At 38.5% G+C, this 21,164-nt stretch overlaps 1 protein-coding gene across 6 annotated transcripts in view; it reads right to left on the bottom strand.

Annotated features, from left to right (window-relative positions):
• Fas1 (fasciclin 1 Fas1 domain-containing) overlaps positions 1-21,164 on the bottom strand; it is a 379,369-nt gene that overhangs the window by 98,783 nt on the left and 259,422 nt on the right. For 5 of the 6 annotated variants that reach the window (XM_018450497.1, XM_018450496.1, XM_018450501.1 and 2 more), the window contains exons 7-9: positions 19,913-20,078; positions 19,458-19,618; positions 887-895 (exon numbers count right to left, since the gene is read on the bottom strand). In XM_018450497.1, the coding sequence (XP_018305999.1) occupies positions 887-895; positions 19,458-19,618; positions 19,913-20,078 (336 nt within the window). The remainder of the gene's footprint in view (positions 1-886; positions 896-19,457; positions 19,619-19,912; positions 20,079-21,164) is intronic. The other variant, XM_018450499.1, reaches the window with a different exon arrangement.

The following is a 21,164-nucleotide window of genomic DNA, read 5'->3' as shown; positions in this document are numbered from 1 at the left end:
TGGAACGTTAAGGTATACATTGCCCCCTTTTTTTCCCGCCAGATACGCGCGCGGCAAGAAGTTCAGCGTCATCTTCCTCTTCCGAGGGATGAGTATGGGCTTTTCGTACGACGCGAGCCAAAATAGGAGCATCCCGTAGCTCCGGGAGCAACATTCTCCACTCTTTGCGAGTAAATACTTCCTTCGTTACATCGAGCCCGAAAAACGTTTCGCGCGAATTGAGATCAGACATCGGCACGCAATGAAGATAACGACAATGAGCGAGAAGATATGGCGGCGCATGAGAAGAGGCATATGAAAAAATGAAACTATCAAAGAGAAGTGAAATGCTCATGGAGACAGAGAGAGAGAGAGAGAGAGAGAGAGAGAGAGAGAGAGAGAGAGAGAAATATCAAAAGAGACTGACAACGAAAAGGGTGATGGAAGAAAAGCAGAGAATAGAAATAGAATGTATTGCGAAAAATGAAGAGATTGAAAATGATGAATTGTGTGTGAGCGTGTGGATGATGTATGTAATGTGTATATGTATGTATCACCACAAAGTAACGAATATAAAAAGACTTGAAATTCGTATCTTTTCATTTCACCTTTATCCGCATTCATCCACATTTCAATTAACATACAGAATGTTCTTTTTTTTTTTAAATGTAAAATGCATTCTCTTTGTACGGATTTTAAAAAGTCAAAAGAGCTCTTTGATGCGCAGATGCACGAAGATTTATTACGATGAATCCGCAAGCCAATACGTAAAACTTTTTAGAGACATTCTGTACAATTATGGTGACACATTGATGTGAACGGCGATCCGAATGAATGTTTCAGAGCGGTAGAAAGAGAGATAAAGGCGGTAATAGAGAGTCTAGAGAAAAAGGCGGTGGCGAATTACCTTGAAGGACTGCACAGAGAAACCGGAAACCAGGATCGGTCCATAACATAAGAAGCGAACAGAAAACAGAAAAAGGTAAACTTGTAATTAGGTCGTTCGCTGTAAGAGACACTGTAAGCATGTCATTTCCTGCCGAGAGGGTGGGCTGGTTGTGAGAGAGCTGGAGCGCGGGGGCGAGGGTGAATAGAGTCTTATCGTGTCTTTCTGGTTGATCGATGGATCCAACGTGTGCTATCGGGTGCTGGAAGAACTTATGTTACAGGATGACACGAATGTCGCATAATGCATTAAATCTACTCGAAAAAAAATACGTTAGAGTTCCACGCTCTAACGCTCGGACATTCAAACTGCATTACGAGCGGCCAGTGTTAATGTTTTAATGAAATTATGTAACCCTTCGTAATCATCCTGTAAATTAGAAGGAAATGTTTAAGTCGTACTATATACAAAAGTATATCAGGCTTTATAATCGAGAGAAATTTTCGGCGAAGCGCGTTGTTTTAATTTTTCATGAAACGCTCAAAATAAAATTCAACAGGAAACACTCAAAATAAAATTCAACAGGAAACGCTCAATATAAAATTCAATAGGAGATGCAAGAATTTTTATTTGTTAAATTGGTTAGTTATTTGAAATTTCGTCAATAATCACGATGTACACTGTTAAATCTATAGTGTCAAATTTAACTTAACTTAATTATATCGTTATTTTATACTAAAACAATGGTTATTTTTGATACTATACAGTGTCAATTTGATACTATATAGTATCAAATTGACACGATATAGTGTCAAATTTAACTATCTCGTTTTGGTAAAAAATAATGATATATTTAGTAGGAGCAGTGGCGACTCACGTTAAGTTAAATTTGACACTATAGATTTAACAGTGTAAAGTGATTATTACTGATCATCGAAGGTTCGCTTTGAACAGATGAGTTTTATTATTAGCACTGCGGCAAGTGATGCGCCGATGTTAACTTATTACTAAACGGACTAGTAGCCAATTAACTCGCAACGCGTTTCCCACATATATGACGCGCAAATATTTACCACACAATTTCTCTCAGTTACACGGCCGCAAGTACCGGCGTAATTTCGGATAAACGCGCGCGACTAGGTCGTCAGACACTGTCGTTACCGTATTACGCGGTAACGATTACGTCATACGATTCAGCCGAAACACGAACACGATAAACTCGTCGCTAATTAGCGATTGTCGGGGGTTAATTACGCCGGTACGATACACCGTCGCATATTTCCACAGTTTGCGCGAGAGATTCCAGCAATGCAGCTGCTGGCTCGACAAAAATGCAATACAAAAAAAAAGAGAATGTGTTGAGCATGGTCTTTGCACAGGAATTTTACATCTCGTAATTGTATCGATTAAATCGATTTCGATCGCGAAAAAAACGGATGCAATCGCGTAATCTGTGGAGTGCGAGATATGAATATAAGGAGAGCAGTATCGATGGTAGTATACTGTAAAGTGCGATCTCTGCAGATGTTTGAGTACCAATCGCAAGACATATCTTCAGACGGTTTACGTTACGACTCTCGTAAAATCATATCGCAAGTTGCGCAGTCTGCTGCAGTGTGATAATAAAATACAGACGAGTTCCATATATTGAATATGAGTAGGCAAATGATGGTCTTGTTTCACTGCCGAACGAATAAGTATCGTGTACGCGATTGCCTAAACTTCAAGTAATCCCGAAAAATTCCCACTTCTATAAAATCAATATTCATAGTCGATTCTTATTTACACGAAGAAATAAAAGATTTTGTTGAAGTATCCAAAAATTTAACTAAATACAGATCTGAAAATAAATTTTGTTAGACTATCAAGATAATTATGTAGGATGTTTAAACTGATTACTAGAATGTCAAAATTTTTCACAGCATCGTTCATCATGTTTGAGTTTCTTACATAATTATTTTAACAAAATTATTTTACAATCTGTATTTACTTAAATTTTTAGATACTTTAATAAAATTGTTCTTTTAATGTAAAATTCTTAAGTACAATCTTAAAATATCATAAATCAATAACAGAGGCATATCAGCACCTTAAAACATTACTTAAGATGTTTTTGAAATAAAAATCGACCATGAATACCGGCCTAAATTTTATTTAATCTTTAAGTAAGTAAGTAGGGTGTTCAGAACATCTAAAAAAATTTTATTTTCTAATTATATTTCTTAATAATAGAGTTAAATTGATATTACTTATATCCTTATGCATTAGAAGAATGTAAAAATAAACTTTAAGACTTCTAGGCAATATTTTTTCTTTTTCTTTTACGGAACAAGATTTTTAAGATAATTATATGTAGGACATTACAGCCACCTACCTAATTAAAGGTTAAAAGCTTTTTCCTAATTATATATTATGATTATTAATGCAGTCGAATACGAAATGTTTAAAACGCGTTCGGAAACAGGTCGACCCCGGCTGACGTCGACGGCGTGGAATTACACGTCGATTTCTAATTTCTGCCGAAGACAGAATTCGCACTGGCCGTCATATTGGTCGGCACGCGAAATTCCGCTCGAGTGAGCGGCTGTCTATTTTGGTCGCGACGAACCGATAATTAATTACGACACGAGGACCCGGAAAACGCGAAAATGTCAACTCGGTCGGCCGGTTGCGCCGCGATTGTCATAGCCGCGCGTAGACACGTTCTCGGGCTGCGCGCATCTCGCGTGTCAGATGCACCCGTATACTGCATATAATATGCACACACAGGATATGTCCCGGTTTAACTTTTCAAGGGAATTACGCGTGAAACGCGCCACGGCGACGCGGCGTTATCCCATTTGAAATGCGAGAAGGTTTCTCTCCATTTCTCGGAGATGCGTTGTTACTCAGCGATTTCTCTGCACGGTGTTTAAATCCACGGGGCTGGTAATGCAGAAGTGAGTAAGGTTTCGAGAATTCGAGTGTTAAAGCATTCAAAAATGTCTGTCGGATCTCTTATTGTTCTTCGATAAAAAAAACTAAGCCGATCTTTTGATAAGATTTTTATCACCTGTAATTCGTAATTTCTGGTAGAATGTTTTTTGTCGAATAAAAATTTTCACGTGAAAATCCAAAATAGCTCGTCCCAGATTCACTACATGACGTACTACAAAATTAATTTTACTATTTCTATCAACGTAGTTTAATTTTAATCTCGATTCAACTAACTCTCCTTTTTTTTCTAGTTATATAAGAATTAGAGAAAGATGAAAAATACGTTAAACTGAGATCAACTTAATCTACATTGGTAGAACCGAGCATAAGTAAGATGCGGATGACGCAGGTATTCTATGATTAAATTAGTATAACTCTTTTATTGTTTGATGAAGGCTCAAACTGGAGCCAAAACATTCAAATACTCTTGTCAAAATGTTCTAAAGAAAATACGCATCATTTTTTGCGTCAACTCCTAGTGCTTTATTTTTTAATATTAACATTTTTGACGCTTCCTGCAGACATTTTCACGTGCTTCATTTTCATTCGAAACGTTATTTTTTTATGCTAATGAGCAATCAATTAGCGAACAATTCGTGAATGTCGATTTTCGCTTCTCATATCGATCGGCTACCATCGTTTGGTTTTAATTTCCTCTCTTGTTGTAAAATGACACGGGATATAGGCACGTGCGCGATACATTTGACCGATGTAATTCGATTTCGAGCGCGGTTGGGTTAAACAATAACATGTTAAAGGATCGCTTGTTGTATCAAACGTGCGACGATTTTTACGTTATTTTTTTTTGTCTCTCATCGGAGACGGTTACGTCGAAAGTATGTAGAATCGATGGCCCTTGTTGACCGCGTCAAAATACCGTTCTGAAATTTCGAACAAATATTTTGCCATTTTTTCCCGAGAGGGGGGGAGGCGAAAAAAACGTAAAACATTCTCCACTGCACGTGAAATCAATATTTTCTTCGTTTTCGCGATGTAACATGATTTTTGTTCACTTTGTGTCAACAGATTTTTTGTTACATGTTTGCACATAGTAACGGGTTATCTAAAAAGTTTGCGTAACACGATAAAACCTTTACCGTGTCGATTATTCAATTTTTTTTTGCACTACGTCGTCGGTATTAGTCGGAACGGAATCATAAATTCAGGACGCAATCTCGAATGTATGAGGGAAAACAGTGGCGAACGCTTAAAAAAATACCGGGTACTTAATGCGATGGCACGTGCATTTTAATCTGCGATATGACCGAATCAAATAATAACCGCGCGGCGAGAGTCGTTTATGCTCACACCTGACTGTCATCAAACCCGATCAATTTTCCATTACTTTCCCTCTCGTCGATAACGCTTTGTGGTTCCATTTCGACGATCGTCGCCTCATTCGCGAAAATCTCTCGTGCCGCGCGCTGAGATGTATTGCCCGGATTTTTTATTACTCTCACGCTCACACACGGGATGCATTTTATGGGCACGTTAATTCCTTTTTATCGCCACGACGAAATATGTGATCCATTACGCGCTTGCTCATTGATACCTGCATTTATTGGTCTTAATTCCACGGCGCCATATTTTACTCGCGGAAAAAGAATAAATGTTCGCAATTTTATTACAGATAATTATATCTACCTTTCTCGCGGAGATTAGAAAAAGTCATTCCGCGAGACTTACAAAAACCGCGCATAAAGAAACTTTGAATAATTTCGCGTGCGCGTTTTACAATCTCGAAAAGTGGATGTAGCAAATAAAACTAGTTCCCGTTTTATCGTATCATTATTTTAATATCTCACGTTCAATGTGTTGTGCCGTTTATTTACCACCTTTATTACCACCGCGCGCGAAGCACAAACAATCGTAATTTTCTTTTGTAGAAAATTATATACACGCCTCTCGCGCGCGGAGATTAGGGAAATAATCCCGTGATTCAAAAGAGCCGTTCCGCCGTGTGGAATAATTTCACGTTATCACGCGTGCGTTACTCGATCTCAGATGGAGGATATGAAATTGCACGGAGGATTACCGAGCGAGTACACGTCCGTTCAGCGAATTTTCCGGGCGATCGTGCTGAGACTGCGAGTCCCGGTGAATTTATACGCGGTGAGTGACCCGGAGCGGCTGCGCGGGATCCCGAGTACATTCGTGTCTTCCTGTCGATTCTTTATTATTCACAGGACCGAAGAAATCGCGACTTTCTTGGCGAATTTTGCGGCCCGGGAAATCCAACAGCTGCGCGACCCACTTTCGCAGCAATGACAATTTGACGAGCTGACAGGGCGTCACCGAAACGAAACACTTAACGGAATGCAATGCCCGGCATAACGAAATCGATAACGTCACCGATTAGAGTGTCACAACATAGATTTGTTGCGATTGTCGCAACGGAAGATTTCCGCGAATGCGAAATACAGGCGGATTATGTTCGCACGAATATTGATTATTCCGATGGTTGTCGAGAGGAACGAAGGATCCCGGAAATTGATGAATTTGAGAACGTGACCATTCGCGAACGAGTCTTCTCGCGATTATCTTGGATTCTTTTTAGATATGCAAAATCACCAGTTATATCTGTCAAGACTGCATTCTTCTCCTTCCAATTTCCAATTGGAATATTAGGTGCTTGTCGTAATAAGATTCTTCTCGCGCGCTGACTTACGTCATTACATTTTTTTAAATCGATCAGCTATATCAGCTTTAAGAAAATAATTTTCCACGGCACACATTTTACGGGATAGATATGTAAGTTTTTCTTTACCCGATAAAAAGTTTTTTCAGCATGCAAAATGGGTCGAATCTACCTCATTCTTAATTCTCACTTCCTTTCTCCACCCTCGACGACGTCAAAGCCCGTTACCACGTAGCTTTTGCTCAACGGTTACGCTCGCTTGCTGCAAACTAAACTGATCCCATGCGCTAACTGTGTGCGCAACCATGGGAGCGCAATAATTCAATGAGCAAGTACGGGTACCTGAGTTTCGTCGTGAACGAGCAAGTAGGCCGTTTTGAAGTGGCTCGTTGTACCGGAAGGCCATAATGAAACCGCCCGCACATGTTCCATCGCGACGATGAAATCTTTAACCGCCAAATTAACGCTGCGAGGGAGACGCAATGCGCACGTGCGACTACGACGTGTCACAAGAGAGGTAGCTATGTGACTTTCTCGTTAGAAAGCGAATGAGAAAAAAATTAAGAGGATCTGTAAAAAAAAAATCAATGATTATATTATTTCCCACGTGGTTTTTTTTATTTTTCTGCACATTTAAACTTTCTCTCTCTCTCTCTCTCTTTCGGTGCTTTTCTATCATGTTACTTACTGTTTTCGTTTCTCTTTTGCTTGCTCATTCTATCACTTCTGTTTATTTTATTTTATTTTATTTTATTCACCTTCGTGTAATACTTTTTCTAAATTCCTGCACTATTTGTTTATTAGTTTTTCTTATTTTGCGTTTTCACGCTTGATTGTTTTTGTTCACTCATTCTGTGTGTTCTTAGAGTGTTTGAATAATAATAAATTTTTCATCTTTCTCTCTCTCTCTCTCTCTCTCTCTCTCTCCTTCTTTAATAAAATTCGTGGCTGTTACTAAACGTTATCTCTGAAATTTTTTAATTTTAGAACGTTGACTTTTTCGAGTCTCAAAAATTCATTATTTGTCAATTTTGAAGCGTCAAAATTTTGTAAGATTTTGAAAATCAGAAATTCGTAATACGAGCTTCTAAATATTTATAAAATTTCTTAAAGTCTGAATTCTTCATTCGTTGAACTGACAGATCTCTATAAATTCGATATAGTCCCAAGGAGATCGTATACAGACGGGTTCTTTCTCGCACTCCGGTCTGAAATATTCAGATATTCGGATATCCTGGATATAGGAAGATGCGGCTTCGACACGATGGTTGTCGACCTATGGTACATCGAGCACGGCATTTTTGCGAACGAAACCAATTTGGTCTCGTTTTATTTCAATTTTTCAGTGGAAAAATTTTACTTCTCCACACGAAGGGGATTGGTAACGCTGCTGGAAGATTACGGTCGCGATGAAGAGGTGCAAAGGCGATCGGCTCGAGGAAGGAGGCGGCCATAAACGATCGCAGGCGGCCGCGGGTCGAAGCGGCTCGGATGCCATGAAACTGGAATTGTTCTGCGTAATTTCCGATTAGTGTCTCGTCCCGAGGAATTACAGTTACTAAGCTTCTTCACCCCTCCTGTGGAATTTTGCCGACTGCCTCTCGCTACTCCCGCGAACGCCACGCTGCCGAGGCTTTCCGCGGCATCGTTCCCATTCTCTTAAAGGAGAATTCCGTTCCGCGCGAATCCTTAAAAGCCCTCCTCTTCGAACCGGTGCTGGTAATCTCAAAGTGTTTAGCGAGCTTTTCGCTTGCGTTTACAACGTGATTCCCTTTGTTTAGCTGCACAAGGAAATGAAATTATTCGTAACGTCGAAGTTCTGTGTGATCTTAGAGTCTTGGAGAACATTTTCGTCGCGCTGAAAACTCGCAGAGGCGTCTCACATTGACGAAGTCATTTTCTTATGCAATTATCGCGAGAGTATTTAAATCCAACAGCGTTGACAGTAAATAACAGATGCACACAATAAAAATCAGTCCAATAAAGTTTAATATAGTTAGATATGGACGATTAATTAAAATGATAATTAAAGAGAAATCCTATATTCGATCAAAGTGCATCTTAGTGCTTAAATATTTCTGTGTGAATTTATATACATATCTGATTCTGTAAACTGCGCGCCGAAATCTTTTTTTTTTTTATTAAATTGACAATAAATTTTTATGCTACTAAATATCTTCATAAGAATGTTAGTAATCTAGATATTAACGAGAATCATAAATTTGCGAATAATTTATTCAAGATCGGAAAAGATTTCGGCGTGTGATTTGCAGAATTAAATATGTATATAATTCACAAAAATATTTAAGCACTAAAATCCATTTCGACCGAAAAAAATAATTTCTACTTATAATAATATTATATAACAAGATTTTTGTCTTTAAAGAAAAGACATTTCGCAGGATCGAAGAATCCAAAAATTTCCATAATCATTCCATGTGCCGATCGCATTTTTTCCACATATTCCGTAAGTACGTTGGAAAGAAAAAGAGAGAGATGCTTAGCGTGCGTTCGAATGGTTAAAGTTGTATCTTCGCCTAGCGAAAGCTTTCAGTCTCGTTCTCGAGGGAGAGCCACGGCGACCGCGAACACGTTCGACAACGTAAAACTTTCCGACACCTCGTAACACGTTTTTCCCTCCTCTGCCATCCGAGGATGGTCTCCCTTTTTCGAGAAACGCGGGGGAGAGCTTAAAGATTTAACGTCGGGGGAAAAGTTGTCGGCCGAAGCGACTGTACAGCAAGCGCTCATAAACGACCAACTTTGCCGGGCACCGCTTTCCGCGACGCTTTTTTCCATGAGACTTCTGATTTTCCTTTTTCCGCGCGGAAGAAGAGAATTTCGCGGAGCAACATTGGGGGCTCATCGCGACGGCTCACTTACTTTCGCGTCACCGCGGAGGAACGATCACATCGGGGACGTTTGTATTGCGATAGTTAGACATTCGGCGGAAATGACATCGTGAAGAAGTATCTTCGACTGCATCTTCTCGCATTCAAAGAAACGTTGAACTAAGATTAGAAATATCCGATAGAAAAATTTGCGCTTCTTTTCGATCAACATTGGCTGCATTCAGCAGAAAAAGTAGCTTTGCAACTGTTGTAAGATTCTTCAATATAATTACACGGGAAAAAATAGATTGAGCGATTCAGCAAAGCTGTAGCTTGCTGTGCGAGTTCAACATCTATAATTAAAAAGATTTAATGGTTTAACAAAGAAATTATATCTGTAAGCAATTATCAGTATGCTAATTCAGCTAATTCTTTGTTACAATGACAATTATTAATGTAACAAGTTTTCTTTATTATAATAGCAAAAGTAATGTGCCATCTTAGTTAGCATCCCAATCAGCACACAATAATATTTAAAAAATATATTTTTTTAAATACTTATTTAATATTTTTACATTAAATAAATTTAAAAAAATATTTTTAAAATATATTGCATGCTGAAATTGGGATGTTTTGTTAAAAATTTTGGTCTATATATTGGATCTTGATTTTCGTAGAAAGTTTCTTTGCTGTATTAACAGATTTGCTGTACTATTACAACAAATACGATTATCTATACTCGCTAATTTTATTCAACTGTACAACTTTGCTAATTTAACATAAAAAAATAGCAATTACGGTTGTAAGTTGCTAATCAGTGAAATTTTTAGTAATTGATTTAACAAATCTTTTTTTCCGTGTAGTTTTTGCTTAATTTCTTGCTGGATCTAAATGTGTAATTATATTAAGGAAACCTAAAATAATTGCAAAGCTGCTTTTCTACTGAACATAATTACTCAAATTGCTACGATAACTAAATGTTTCGCTTTCGTTTTCGCTATATTTATCATTTTACGATAATATTTCTTGGAGTCGAGTATTTTTTAATCCCGTACCAATTAATATAATTCGTTTCGACTTTCTTAACAATTGAAGCTTACGATAATTAATTAATCAATTCGCTTTTTTAATACAGACTGACCTGTGAAATCTGTATCTTAAAGATACCTTACGATTGGTACTGTGTCAAATATTATTACTCGATAATTCGATATGTACGTGCAAGGCGATCGATACTTCATTGTGTTTAAAATATCAATATTAATAAAGTAGTTCCGTTATTTGCAGATTGTAAGTTTGAAGTTTCTTTTTTAGGGCCTCGAGGAAAATCGGTAAACTCTCGCAAGGTTCATTATTTATAGGAAATACTGAAAGGGAACGTTCGTGTGAGAATTGGTTAAAAATAAATTCATAATTAAAGGCTGTCAAGCACGGAACTCCTTTGACGCTTCGTTCGAAAGAGTCTCGATGTTCGATGCAAGAGAAAGTATAGATAAATCGGTCTGGTGTATTTATAATATATTTGCTATAGATAATCGATGTTCCAGACTCCCGACGAGAAATAAACTCTTTGTTACAGCGTAGTGTAGCGTCTCGATCACCTTGCGTGTACGTGTATGTACAAATACGTACGCGCGAAAGAGCGTGTAACTTTCGGGGTGACGTGAACAATGCAAGTTGGGGGCGTAGAACGGAGGTCGGGAGGAGGGGGGGCTATTCGCAACTCAGCAAAGTACAAGGAGCGAATAGACTCAGAGGTTCTATGAGCATAAGATGCTTGCCAAAGTAGCAAGGTGAGCAAGTTCGCTGTGTGGATACAGGCGAGAGAAGGGGTCGCAACGAGATTCAAAGCGCGAGATAACGCCGGGGTAGAGCACCTCGAATTCTCGATGTGGTGGGTATATATATATATGTGTATATATATAATATAATGTGCACGTATATATCCATTATATACAGATGTACTGTTGTATATATATATGTGACAATCGGTGGCATTATTATTATGAGCGGAAGCACGGAACGGAAGGACGAACGACCGACTCCGTCTCGCGAGCGAAATATGAAGTGGATGGATAAATGAGATAATAGTATATTCATGTCGCGACCGATGACACGTGAATCAAGTGTTATTCGTACATATATCTGTAAATCAAGCGTATCTGATGAACAGCGCAAAATTATTGTAAATAAATGTCATACAAATTTGTTTAAAAGTATGATTTCTTGTTCTTTGACTATCCGTTTCATTTATCACTAAAATTTCACAAACATATATTTATTTTTTAATTAGCGATACGCGCGCTCTAAAGATCAAGCGTCACGCGACTCCCGTTCCTGCTTCCGGCGATGATGTAGTGGCCGAGACATCAAGATTGTGCGCGAGTTCCAGTTTGATTCAGTTATCGGATGAACGAAATCGTGTTAAAGAAAGTTTGAGAGAGAAGCTACTCGGCGGTTCCCGGCGGTTCTGGACCGCTTCCAGCGACCGGAAAAGGGAAAAACGGAATAGCTTCTTTCTGAAACGTCCAGATGTCCACACAGGATTTTAAATGTACCCGGCATGTAACGGGTATAATTATGTTTAATTATGGTCCGGCACGTGTGAGACGTGTTGTCCGCCTTTCACAGAGAAGTGTAAATCAAAAGGCAAGAGAGCACAGTCAAAGATCAAAGACAGGGGAAGTCTGCGGGAAGAGGCGGCGAGAGGTCTGCGGTGTGAGACACACGAGGCGCGCGGTGCAGTGATGGCAGAACATGGAATTCTGTGCTCCCCTACACACCAATCGGCACTTTGTCTTTGCTGTCTTTCATTTATCGAGTTTTCCTGCCTGTTCTCGTTCTCAGTGTCTATGCGAGTGAACCTGGAAGTAAGTGATTAGTACTTCGCGCAACTACGCCGACCGCCGATGACGACCCGAGTCCTTTGATTACACCGCGATCGTCGTGCTAACTCATTTAACGAGTACGGTGTCTGTTGCAATCCAAGGATCCGATAATTACACGCCCCAGAGAAACCGAGGCTCTCAAAAGCTTCGGAAAATACTCGGAGTATAATTTATTTTAACGTTCGTTCCTTCAAAGCTAGAATTTAAGAAGTCACGTAGTTATGGATTTCCAGTTTTAACTTCGTCCATATTAACGCCGTTCAGAGTGCTTGAAAATATTTTATTTATCTTTATCATCTCCGTTATTTCGGCGGCTGTCATCGACGATCGGGACGTCTTTCGAACACAAATACACAACATACATGGGCTCCTTGGATCAAAGGTCGCCGCGAGTCCGACTAATGCATCGGACGTAATCGGTCGGGACGTTTCCTGCTAGGAAAAGTCCCGTTGCCTTTGATCCAAGCCAAGAGGGTCTGGTGCAGACAGTAGGCGAGACGTGCCGAGGATCATTGCTGAAAAACAGTCGATATCGCATGTGACAACAGCTGTCACGTGAACATTCCATTCCTGTCCTGTGTACAAAACGTTCCTATATATACGATATATATACAATATATATATATATATTATACATATGTGACACACACATAGAGGGTGTACTCGGGGTGGTCCGCGCGATCATGTCTATTTTCAAGCAATAACGGGGGCCTGTTTTTTATTCCTGCACCAGACGAGAGTTTTCTTTCTCGCTTCAACAAAAATCAAACCTATTTTATCTTAAGACACTTAACACAGGTAACATTTTTCCAAAAGTGTACACTGTTCAGTTATAGAAAACAGACCCTACGGCTTCGTTTATCGCTGAGAGTGAAGAGGATAATCGATAAGAAAGGAAATCACGTTAGCAGATGCGAAAGTGTGTTTTTTAGTCGCGTGCGCTTTGATTCGTGCGATCTATCTCAGTCCTCAGATTTCTCTATTATCCTCCGCGTTTCAACGAAGCCGTAATTATGCCGTGAACGTACCCTCGTTCGCGCGCGTCACCCTGTATACACGCACATAGATAATGTGGCACGTATTGCAAGAGGCGAGGCCGCGGGATGGATGCGCTTGTTGTACGTAGAACGAAGTCGTGTGTTCCGATCGTTCATGTAGGCATACGTGTGACAGTATATATCGTGGAGTGAAATAATGTTTCAACGACGTTTTTCTCGATTTACCATCGAGAAGTGGAACAGCTCGTCCGACGGTGAATGAGAAGCGTCTCGAGGGAGTGACGGTGAACGCGTCGATGTGTTTCCATCGGAAAAGATGGAGCTGCATCGAGAACATCTTTGCACAGTGGGACGATGTTAACTAAAAACCAATCGTGTAGAGATTGTGTATCATCAAACAACGTCGCGACTGCAATATTGAATTCGGATTTCATATATATTACAAGACGCCGAATTCTATTTCTTAAATCTGTATTTCGAATATTTACCGATCCATATTTCTGATATTTACGTGACGACATTTACGACAGAGTCTTCAGACAGATCAGCTCGTTTAGAGTTGACACATTTATACAAAGTATTTATAAACATAAAAAATTCAATAATTTATTAATCGCAAACATAAGATCTAGACGTCAAATTTATTTAAAATTAGACGCATTTAAAATAGAAAACTTTAATATCCAAGCATTAAAGATTTGCGAGTTTATGATAATATGAAAAGCCAATATAAATGTATATGACTGACTTTTAATTAACATCATCCTACAATGCCGCGATACCGACATCGAGACACCATGACGAATTAAGTAAATATCGGATAAACTGTCTTGACAAGAAGGCATTCTTGTGAAGAGAGTGATACTGTGACCTAGTTGTAGTTGTAGTAGTTGTGCTTGAAGGGTGCCACCTGCACGAGTAATGAAATTGTTAGTGTCTTAAATAAAGTAGCTTGAACTAATTGACTCGTTATTCTTGCACCTGTGATTAACAGGTTTCTGCCATCCGAGCGATGACGCTGTTATCGGAAGTGGAGTAATTGCGCTTAAGTATATCCAGTATATAAGTTATAATTGCTGTACGTGTATTGCAGGGACGAGTGTGTTTCCTGTAAATAGCGGTGTTTTCGGCTCGTGTCGCTGTTCAATGTAAAAAATGATTAGCAGAATATATTATGTAAGTGTATCACCTCTCCATGGAGGGATATTCGATACGTCGTAACGGCGGCCTCATCAAAAGATGCATTATCGTACGTATTCGATTGAATAAAATTTATTTATTTGTGATGGATTTTATTTATACTTTTGCGTTTCCTTTCGGCTGCATTTTGTATATCAATACAAAATTTACGTGAACGAAGCAAATGAAACAAAAAGAAGGTTAATAAACCAAGTAATAGAAAAACCAAAGAGATAGAATTAGTAAAAAATGAAATATCAAATTTAGTCAAAACAATAATGATACCGATGCTCTATTGATTTTATTTCATTTTTAAAGCATTCTTATTTTGTTATTTGGTTTATTACACATTTCATTTTAAATTTCAACTTATCCTTTTTGCCATTAAAATATTCAAAGATAAGGTATTACAATATTTTAAGATGAATTTTTTGAGTTCCAAGAATCTGGGAATCTTTCCTAGAATGTTACGCGTTCCGAGAGTCTTCAAAATTAACTCTTATCTCAAGGGGATCCTAAAGTCGTGCTGTTTGACCGATTATTTTTCAAATAAGTATTTGTCTAACTGCCTTTGCAGAATTAAAAATTCTCCACAATTAAAATATAAGCGATAACGTAGCCCAAATTGGTTGACTTTGTGTGAAAAATGAAAAAAAGTTGGAAAATTACGGTTTTTATCGGCTTCTGGCGTCGACTCGTAACAATATTTGCTTTATATAAAAGTTTTGTACTTTGTACCTATAAAATTAGCTCGGTTTGAACTAGGGATTACATGAACAACCAATGTTGAGTACTTAGAATTAGGTTTAGATACTTAATACGAAAGATTAGTTAGTTAGAAAATTTATATGTATGTGTACGTGGTAATATATAACGACATGTCGATGCGCTGAAAAAACAGCGATCTCTGGTGATTTCATTCGAGCTTCGCTTTAGGATCCCCTTAAGCTCTAACGTGTGATGGTCCAAAAACTTGAATTACAACGCGTTTCATTGCAGGAGCCCTATCGTGTATAATTGGTTCGTTACATTATCACGAGCTATTTCGGGCACGCGCACGTGCTCCGTGTAAACTCCGCGTACTAAAACGGTTGCGAATTCGCTGAGATCAGAATCATTATAATACACGAGGGCGCCTGGTAGGATAGAATCTTTATGATCGTCATAAAGTTCGTTCTCTTTCCCATTTCTGCCCACTTCCCAGCGAGTACAAACACGTCGTTTATTTCGATGCGAAGACGTCGATGCTTTCGCCCGTGGTACAAATTGCGGATGCTTCTTTACACGTCTTTAACCTTTAGAGGGTCGGACTGGCTACTGTAATGTCCAGTAAAAGAAGTTTGTATAACTTGAATCACCGCAGCCCATCAAATATTCAGCTATTATTTCATTAATCTAACTGAGAATGTTTTGCCAAGAAAAATTTGATAGTAATTCCATTTTTCGCCACTAGGAGGCATAGTTCAATAATTTTTGAGCTTGATGCATCAAAGCTATTTTTTTTATCTTTTTTATCAAATTATAAGCTATTATATAAAAACTAACTCATTTTATTGGGATCTAGTTTACCATATAATTAGTAGACCCATCACTAATTATATAGAAAATAGGTTCTAATGGAAACGAGTTACACTGAAAAAAATGCATGTAATTTTACATGGAAATTACATGTTTATGACTGGAAAATTATTTAAATTACTTAAATATGATTGGGAATTTATTGGAAATTGTAAATTTCCAGTCATATTTAGGTAATTTTATGTAATGTAGCTTATATAATGTGGCGAACAAAAGATGTTAGACACAAGGCTCGATAATAGATAGTTTTTGAGCTATGGTGTATCAAAGATAAAAGTTGTGCTTCACAGGGCACCTTTGACACACCATAATCAAAAACTATCTATTACTGAGCTTTGTATTTAATATAACATCTTTTATTCATTCCATTATAAGCCACATTATTGTATGTAAAACCTAATTTATTTTTCCATATGATTAGTCCTTTCATAAGACATTCGCTAATTAAAATTATTAAATAAATTATAACATTTATCCCTCCAAATTGAGAATCTCAATATCCTCTAAAAAAGATGAAATACACGAAGGGACAACTCTTAGCGAGAGCCGCAAACCACGGGGCGAAAATGCGCCTTCTTAGTGACTCGCAATTGGCTCATTCAAGTCGGCTCTCGCGCTGCTCATGGTTGAATAACACGTAATGCTACGGAATGTACGTGTGCGTACTCGATGGTACTCGACGACGCAAGCGGTTACGACGACGGAAGCGATTACTGCGAGGGGGCAACGGAGACGATGCGTTATCATCCCTACGGTCCACGTACAATGCCGAGAGCGAGACGCGGATCCTTTGAGGTCGGCGTTACGGGTTCCACGAAACACGTCACGTCGGGATATACGTATCGAGACTGCGAATACTAATGTCCCTCTAATGCATCGCGCGGTCTGAATTCGTAATAGACGCCAGGCGTCGCGTCGCGTCGCGTCGCGTCGCCTCGTCGAGATGAAGCAACCGCGCAGAAATTTCCACGGATTCGAGATGTATGTGTGTGTGTGTCGCGTGTGTGTCTTGTATATGTGCTTTCGTCTCAGCACCGCGATTTATCGCGAATATGTGTGCACATCGCACGGCGTGCACTGCGAGATCTGCATTCTCGCGTTGTAACTCGCGTCGTGCTCTTTGTTTCCGAGATATGCGCATGGATTATTATCTCGGCTCTTCGCTGCTTCCATGGAATATCTAAAGAGACATCTAAAGCGGACACGCGAAAAAATAAATGCTTTCTTTCCGTTCGTCTACTTTGGAATCGTGCGCGCGCAAGATCGAGGGGGTAACTACATTGAGAAAAAAATGCTGTTGATTCAATTAAAATCTATATTACGGGCTGTCACTAACATAAATAATTAATTCATATATATTTTTATTGACATAAAGGCCTTGATTATTAAAATAATAATTTATGTCTTTAGGTCAATAAAAATATACATAAATTAATCACTTATGCTAGTGACAGCCCGTAATATAGACTTTAATTGAATCAACAGTATTTTTTTCTCAGTGTACTAGCTGAAATATTGTCCCAAAGATTATATGATTTCATATAATTTCATCTGATCACAAATAATTTTTTTCACTACATATAAAGTCATTTGGTAAAATATACGATTTTATTTTATATTATACAATGATTTCTCGTGGTTCCATATGTAATTATATCGGATTATACATAGAGATTTCGTATGAATTTTATAATGATTTCGGAGACTCTGTTCCACGATTATATTAAGTGGTTACCCCCTCACACCAAATATAAACATCGCGTTTGACGAACGATCTCTGTTCTTGCCGAAAATTGGAACGTCGCTCTTGTATCAACATTTAATCATGCGCTTTATGTTATCTCACGGACTCCGAAGTTTGAACGTTGTGTAACTTGGCACTACGGAGTTTCGAGTTGGATATATTTCTGAAATAACAGATCCGCCGCGATGTTCGCGTTTGGAATTTCTCGTGTTTCATCACGCTTTATGTCTCTCATTATTATCGCGATGTTTTCTCTGCGCTGCATGCTGCGTGCTCAAAGGCGGGCGACGCGGAAAGAAAAAAGGACTCGCCCCTCGCCGACGAAATCGAGACGGAGAATCAACTCGCCGACCGTGAAGGCTCTCGTGTCTAGCTATCAAATGTGGCTCGTGGGGGAAAAAAAAAAACGCGAATTCGACAGTGACGGATCGCGTCGTCGCGCGTTTACAGCCAGCGTGAATGGGACTCCGAGAGGAACGAGTTCGAAACAAAGGCCCGCCTTCAATTCCGCAAAGAGCTCCGGAGGTAAGGAGGTCTAAACGAAGTTATAAATTTCGACTTTTTCTTCGGAGTTCGCGGCTCGTATAAACCGTGGTCACAATGCTTTTACGAGTAGACGGCTTTCCAGGTCAATTGTCGTCGCTTTTTCGCCGCACGTACGTGTCGTTTGCATTAACTGGATTTTGCGAATGATTGAAGACTCACGGAAAGCTCGATGAATTTTAGCGAGGGGATATTTCATGGGGCTTTAACGCGTATTATAAGTATTTTTCAGGTCAATACCTCGGTACATTTGAAAATCTACTAAATTTTTAATCACTCGGTGATTTTTCTATATTCGGATTTTTAACAATTTACAACGACATCCGAATTTTTATCTTTTCATCGAGAAATATAAAAGATAATATCGCGGAAAAATAATCAAATATAATACGCTTACGCATTTTTAAAAAAACAAATATGCCGCTGTTCGGAATGCAAATGTAGGAGTATATTTGCATCGCGAAATATGAAGATAGCATTGCTTTTTTTTTCTAAATGCAAATCTGTTTACATCTGCATCGTAAAATGCTAAAATAATATTCCTTATACACGTTGGAATTATGTTTGAATTTATATTTAATGCATAAGACGAAATTATTAATTTTGTTATGGATGAGGATTAATATGTATATATTATTATCTGATCGAATGCGATGTAAATCGCTTTAGTTTAAAATATCGGAAAAAAATAGCGATAGCTATAGCTAGTGGTTCTCTAAAATCAAACATATACATTAAAACTCTATAATCCTTTATAGTATTTAACAATTCATTTTGACAAAATGCAGCCGTGTTTCAACGTAAATCACTTTAATGAATACTGGCAAAATGACGATGATGAGGCCGCGCGATCCCAACATGATGCGACATCATGACGCACCGTGCACATTATAATTCATTACATTTGTGCTGTCTATTAAACTGACCAACATTATTTTCATTATTCTCAACTTCTAATAATTGAGAGTCAAACGATATTATCGATTAACGCGCTAATTGCCGCAGAATTCATTTTACGCAAAATGATTCCGTAAATAAATTGATTGAATTAATGTAATATCTCTGATCAAAGAATTACTAATTTCAGCATTTATAATTCGACCGCCAGAGCGTATCAGAAATTCACATGATAACCGTGGCGATCGAATGTAAACATCAACGGTAACTTTGTACGGATGCTCATGGATTAAACTGAGAACGGATGATTGTGCACTGACCTCTAGGAAACCCCTCACGGTGTTGTCGACGACCATGAGCGGTCGTGCTATCAGATGAACGACGCCGTTGCGCACCGGAATGTTCCCCTTCACTATTTCCGCCAACACCACTCCGTCCGTGTGAGTCGCATCGCCTACCAGTGTGTTCGATTGAACGTAGACTGAAAATTGGACTATCAATTAGTCATCGAAATACAATATGCATGGATCTATCTCTGGCGCTGCCCAACACAGACAAGCCCCTTTTAGCTGAACATGAATGCTTTATTACACACAAAGCCTTCTTGCCTATTATATATGCGTAATAACGCGTAATAATAGCACACAATTGCAACAATCTCTAACGATAGTATTTTTGATTGGATTGTATGTTATCGCCCTATGAATCGAATCAACGGCCCAAAATCTGTTTCCTGAATGATTGAAACGTAGGGTGGATGAGCGATGATCATCACCTTTATTTTGCGACTTCGAAAAACTGATGACGACTTTCAGATTGTCGGAGAATACGAGGGTTGGATATTGCAGGTTGTCTGGCGTCGGTGCGGTGAAGAGGACCTCATTGGGTATTACGTGCCCGTCGATCACCAGCCTATCAATCAATCGTGGCCTCGGCACCGGCTGTAACAGAGAAGCGAAGATCACGAAAACTTCATCAGAATGGGAAGAATATAAATTACATGATCATTGTCGGTCGTAATTCGAAAAGGAAAACGACATCATTACTTTAATCCTAATTAGTATTCGCGAATCGGGAACATTTTTTTTAATTGCTTTGTGAAAAATTGTGTAATCAATGTCGCCGCTGATATACAAAGTGTCTTTGTGCAAAGAGGATTTTGTACTAAAGTTCGAAGAATCTAGATTGCAAACGAAGGAGAAAATTGCACATGGCCGGTGAAACATTAAATTACATAATCTTATTCCTTGCATTTTACTTTCAAAATAAAAAAATCATTCAATTACGTTAACTTTAAGTATACTGAAAAAAATTTACTAAATCTTAATGCATATTTTTTAAAATAATATTAAGTGAACATTTTTTTTACTTACAGTAAATAAATATTTACTCAATAAAAAAAATAATAATTGAATTGATAATGGTTTTTGTATCAAATAAATATATGTTTACATTTAATAAATATTTACTTAAAACTATTCAAACAAATATTTATTAAAATTTAATTTCTTTCAGAGTGTAAACATACTTAAATTCAGTGTAACCATACTTACATAATTTAACTCATAGACCTGCGGAATATATCAGTTAAGAAAATTTTGGAGCGAATATCAATTAGGATTAATTAATTGCGTAATTTCGTCACGTCGTACATTTTTGCTACTCCCTAAAAAAAGCATTTAATTGTTAAAGAATGTAATTTGTAATTTCCACGTGATGTGAAATAATAAACTTATATCCGTCCAGAAGAAGAGTAGATGTTTTTATTTGGTGGACTGCTGACACCCTCACGTCGCACCTTCTTGTTGTCCGGATATACTCGTCCTTTCATCTGACGTCTCAGCTTCTCGCACAAAAGCGCGGCCGACCGCGTTGTCACGGCAACTCAATTTCTGTGCGAAACGACTGACTTCGTGAGGAAAGAACGAAAGGTGACGAAGGCGCAGAAGGGGTCTCGATACCAGCCGTGGAGTTCTCGGCGAGACGACGATCTCGTTGAGAGAAGAACTTTCCGAGATCGAGTCGTA

The sequence above is a fragment of the Mycetomoellerius zeteki genome, unplaced genomic scaffold (assembly GCF_001594055.1).
Source record: "Mycetomoellerius zeteki isolate Tzet28-1 unplaced genomic scaffold, Tzet1.0 scaffold285, whole genome shotgun sequence".
Taxonomy (NCBI): domain Eukaryota; kingdom Metazoa; phylum Arthropoda; class Insecta; order Hymenoptera; family Formicidae; genus Mycetomoellerius; species Mycetomoellerius zeteki.
Note: the sequence above shows the minus strand (reverse complement) of the source record. Positions and strands in the feature narration are given on the sequence as shown.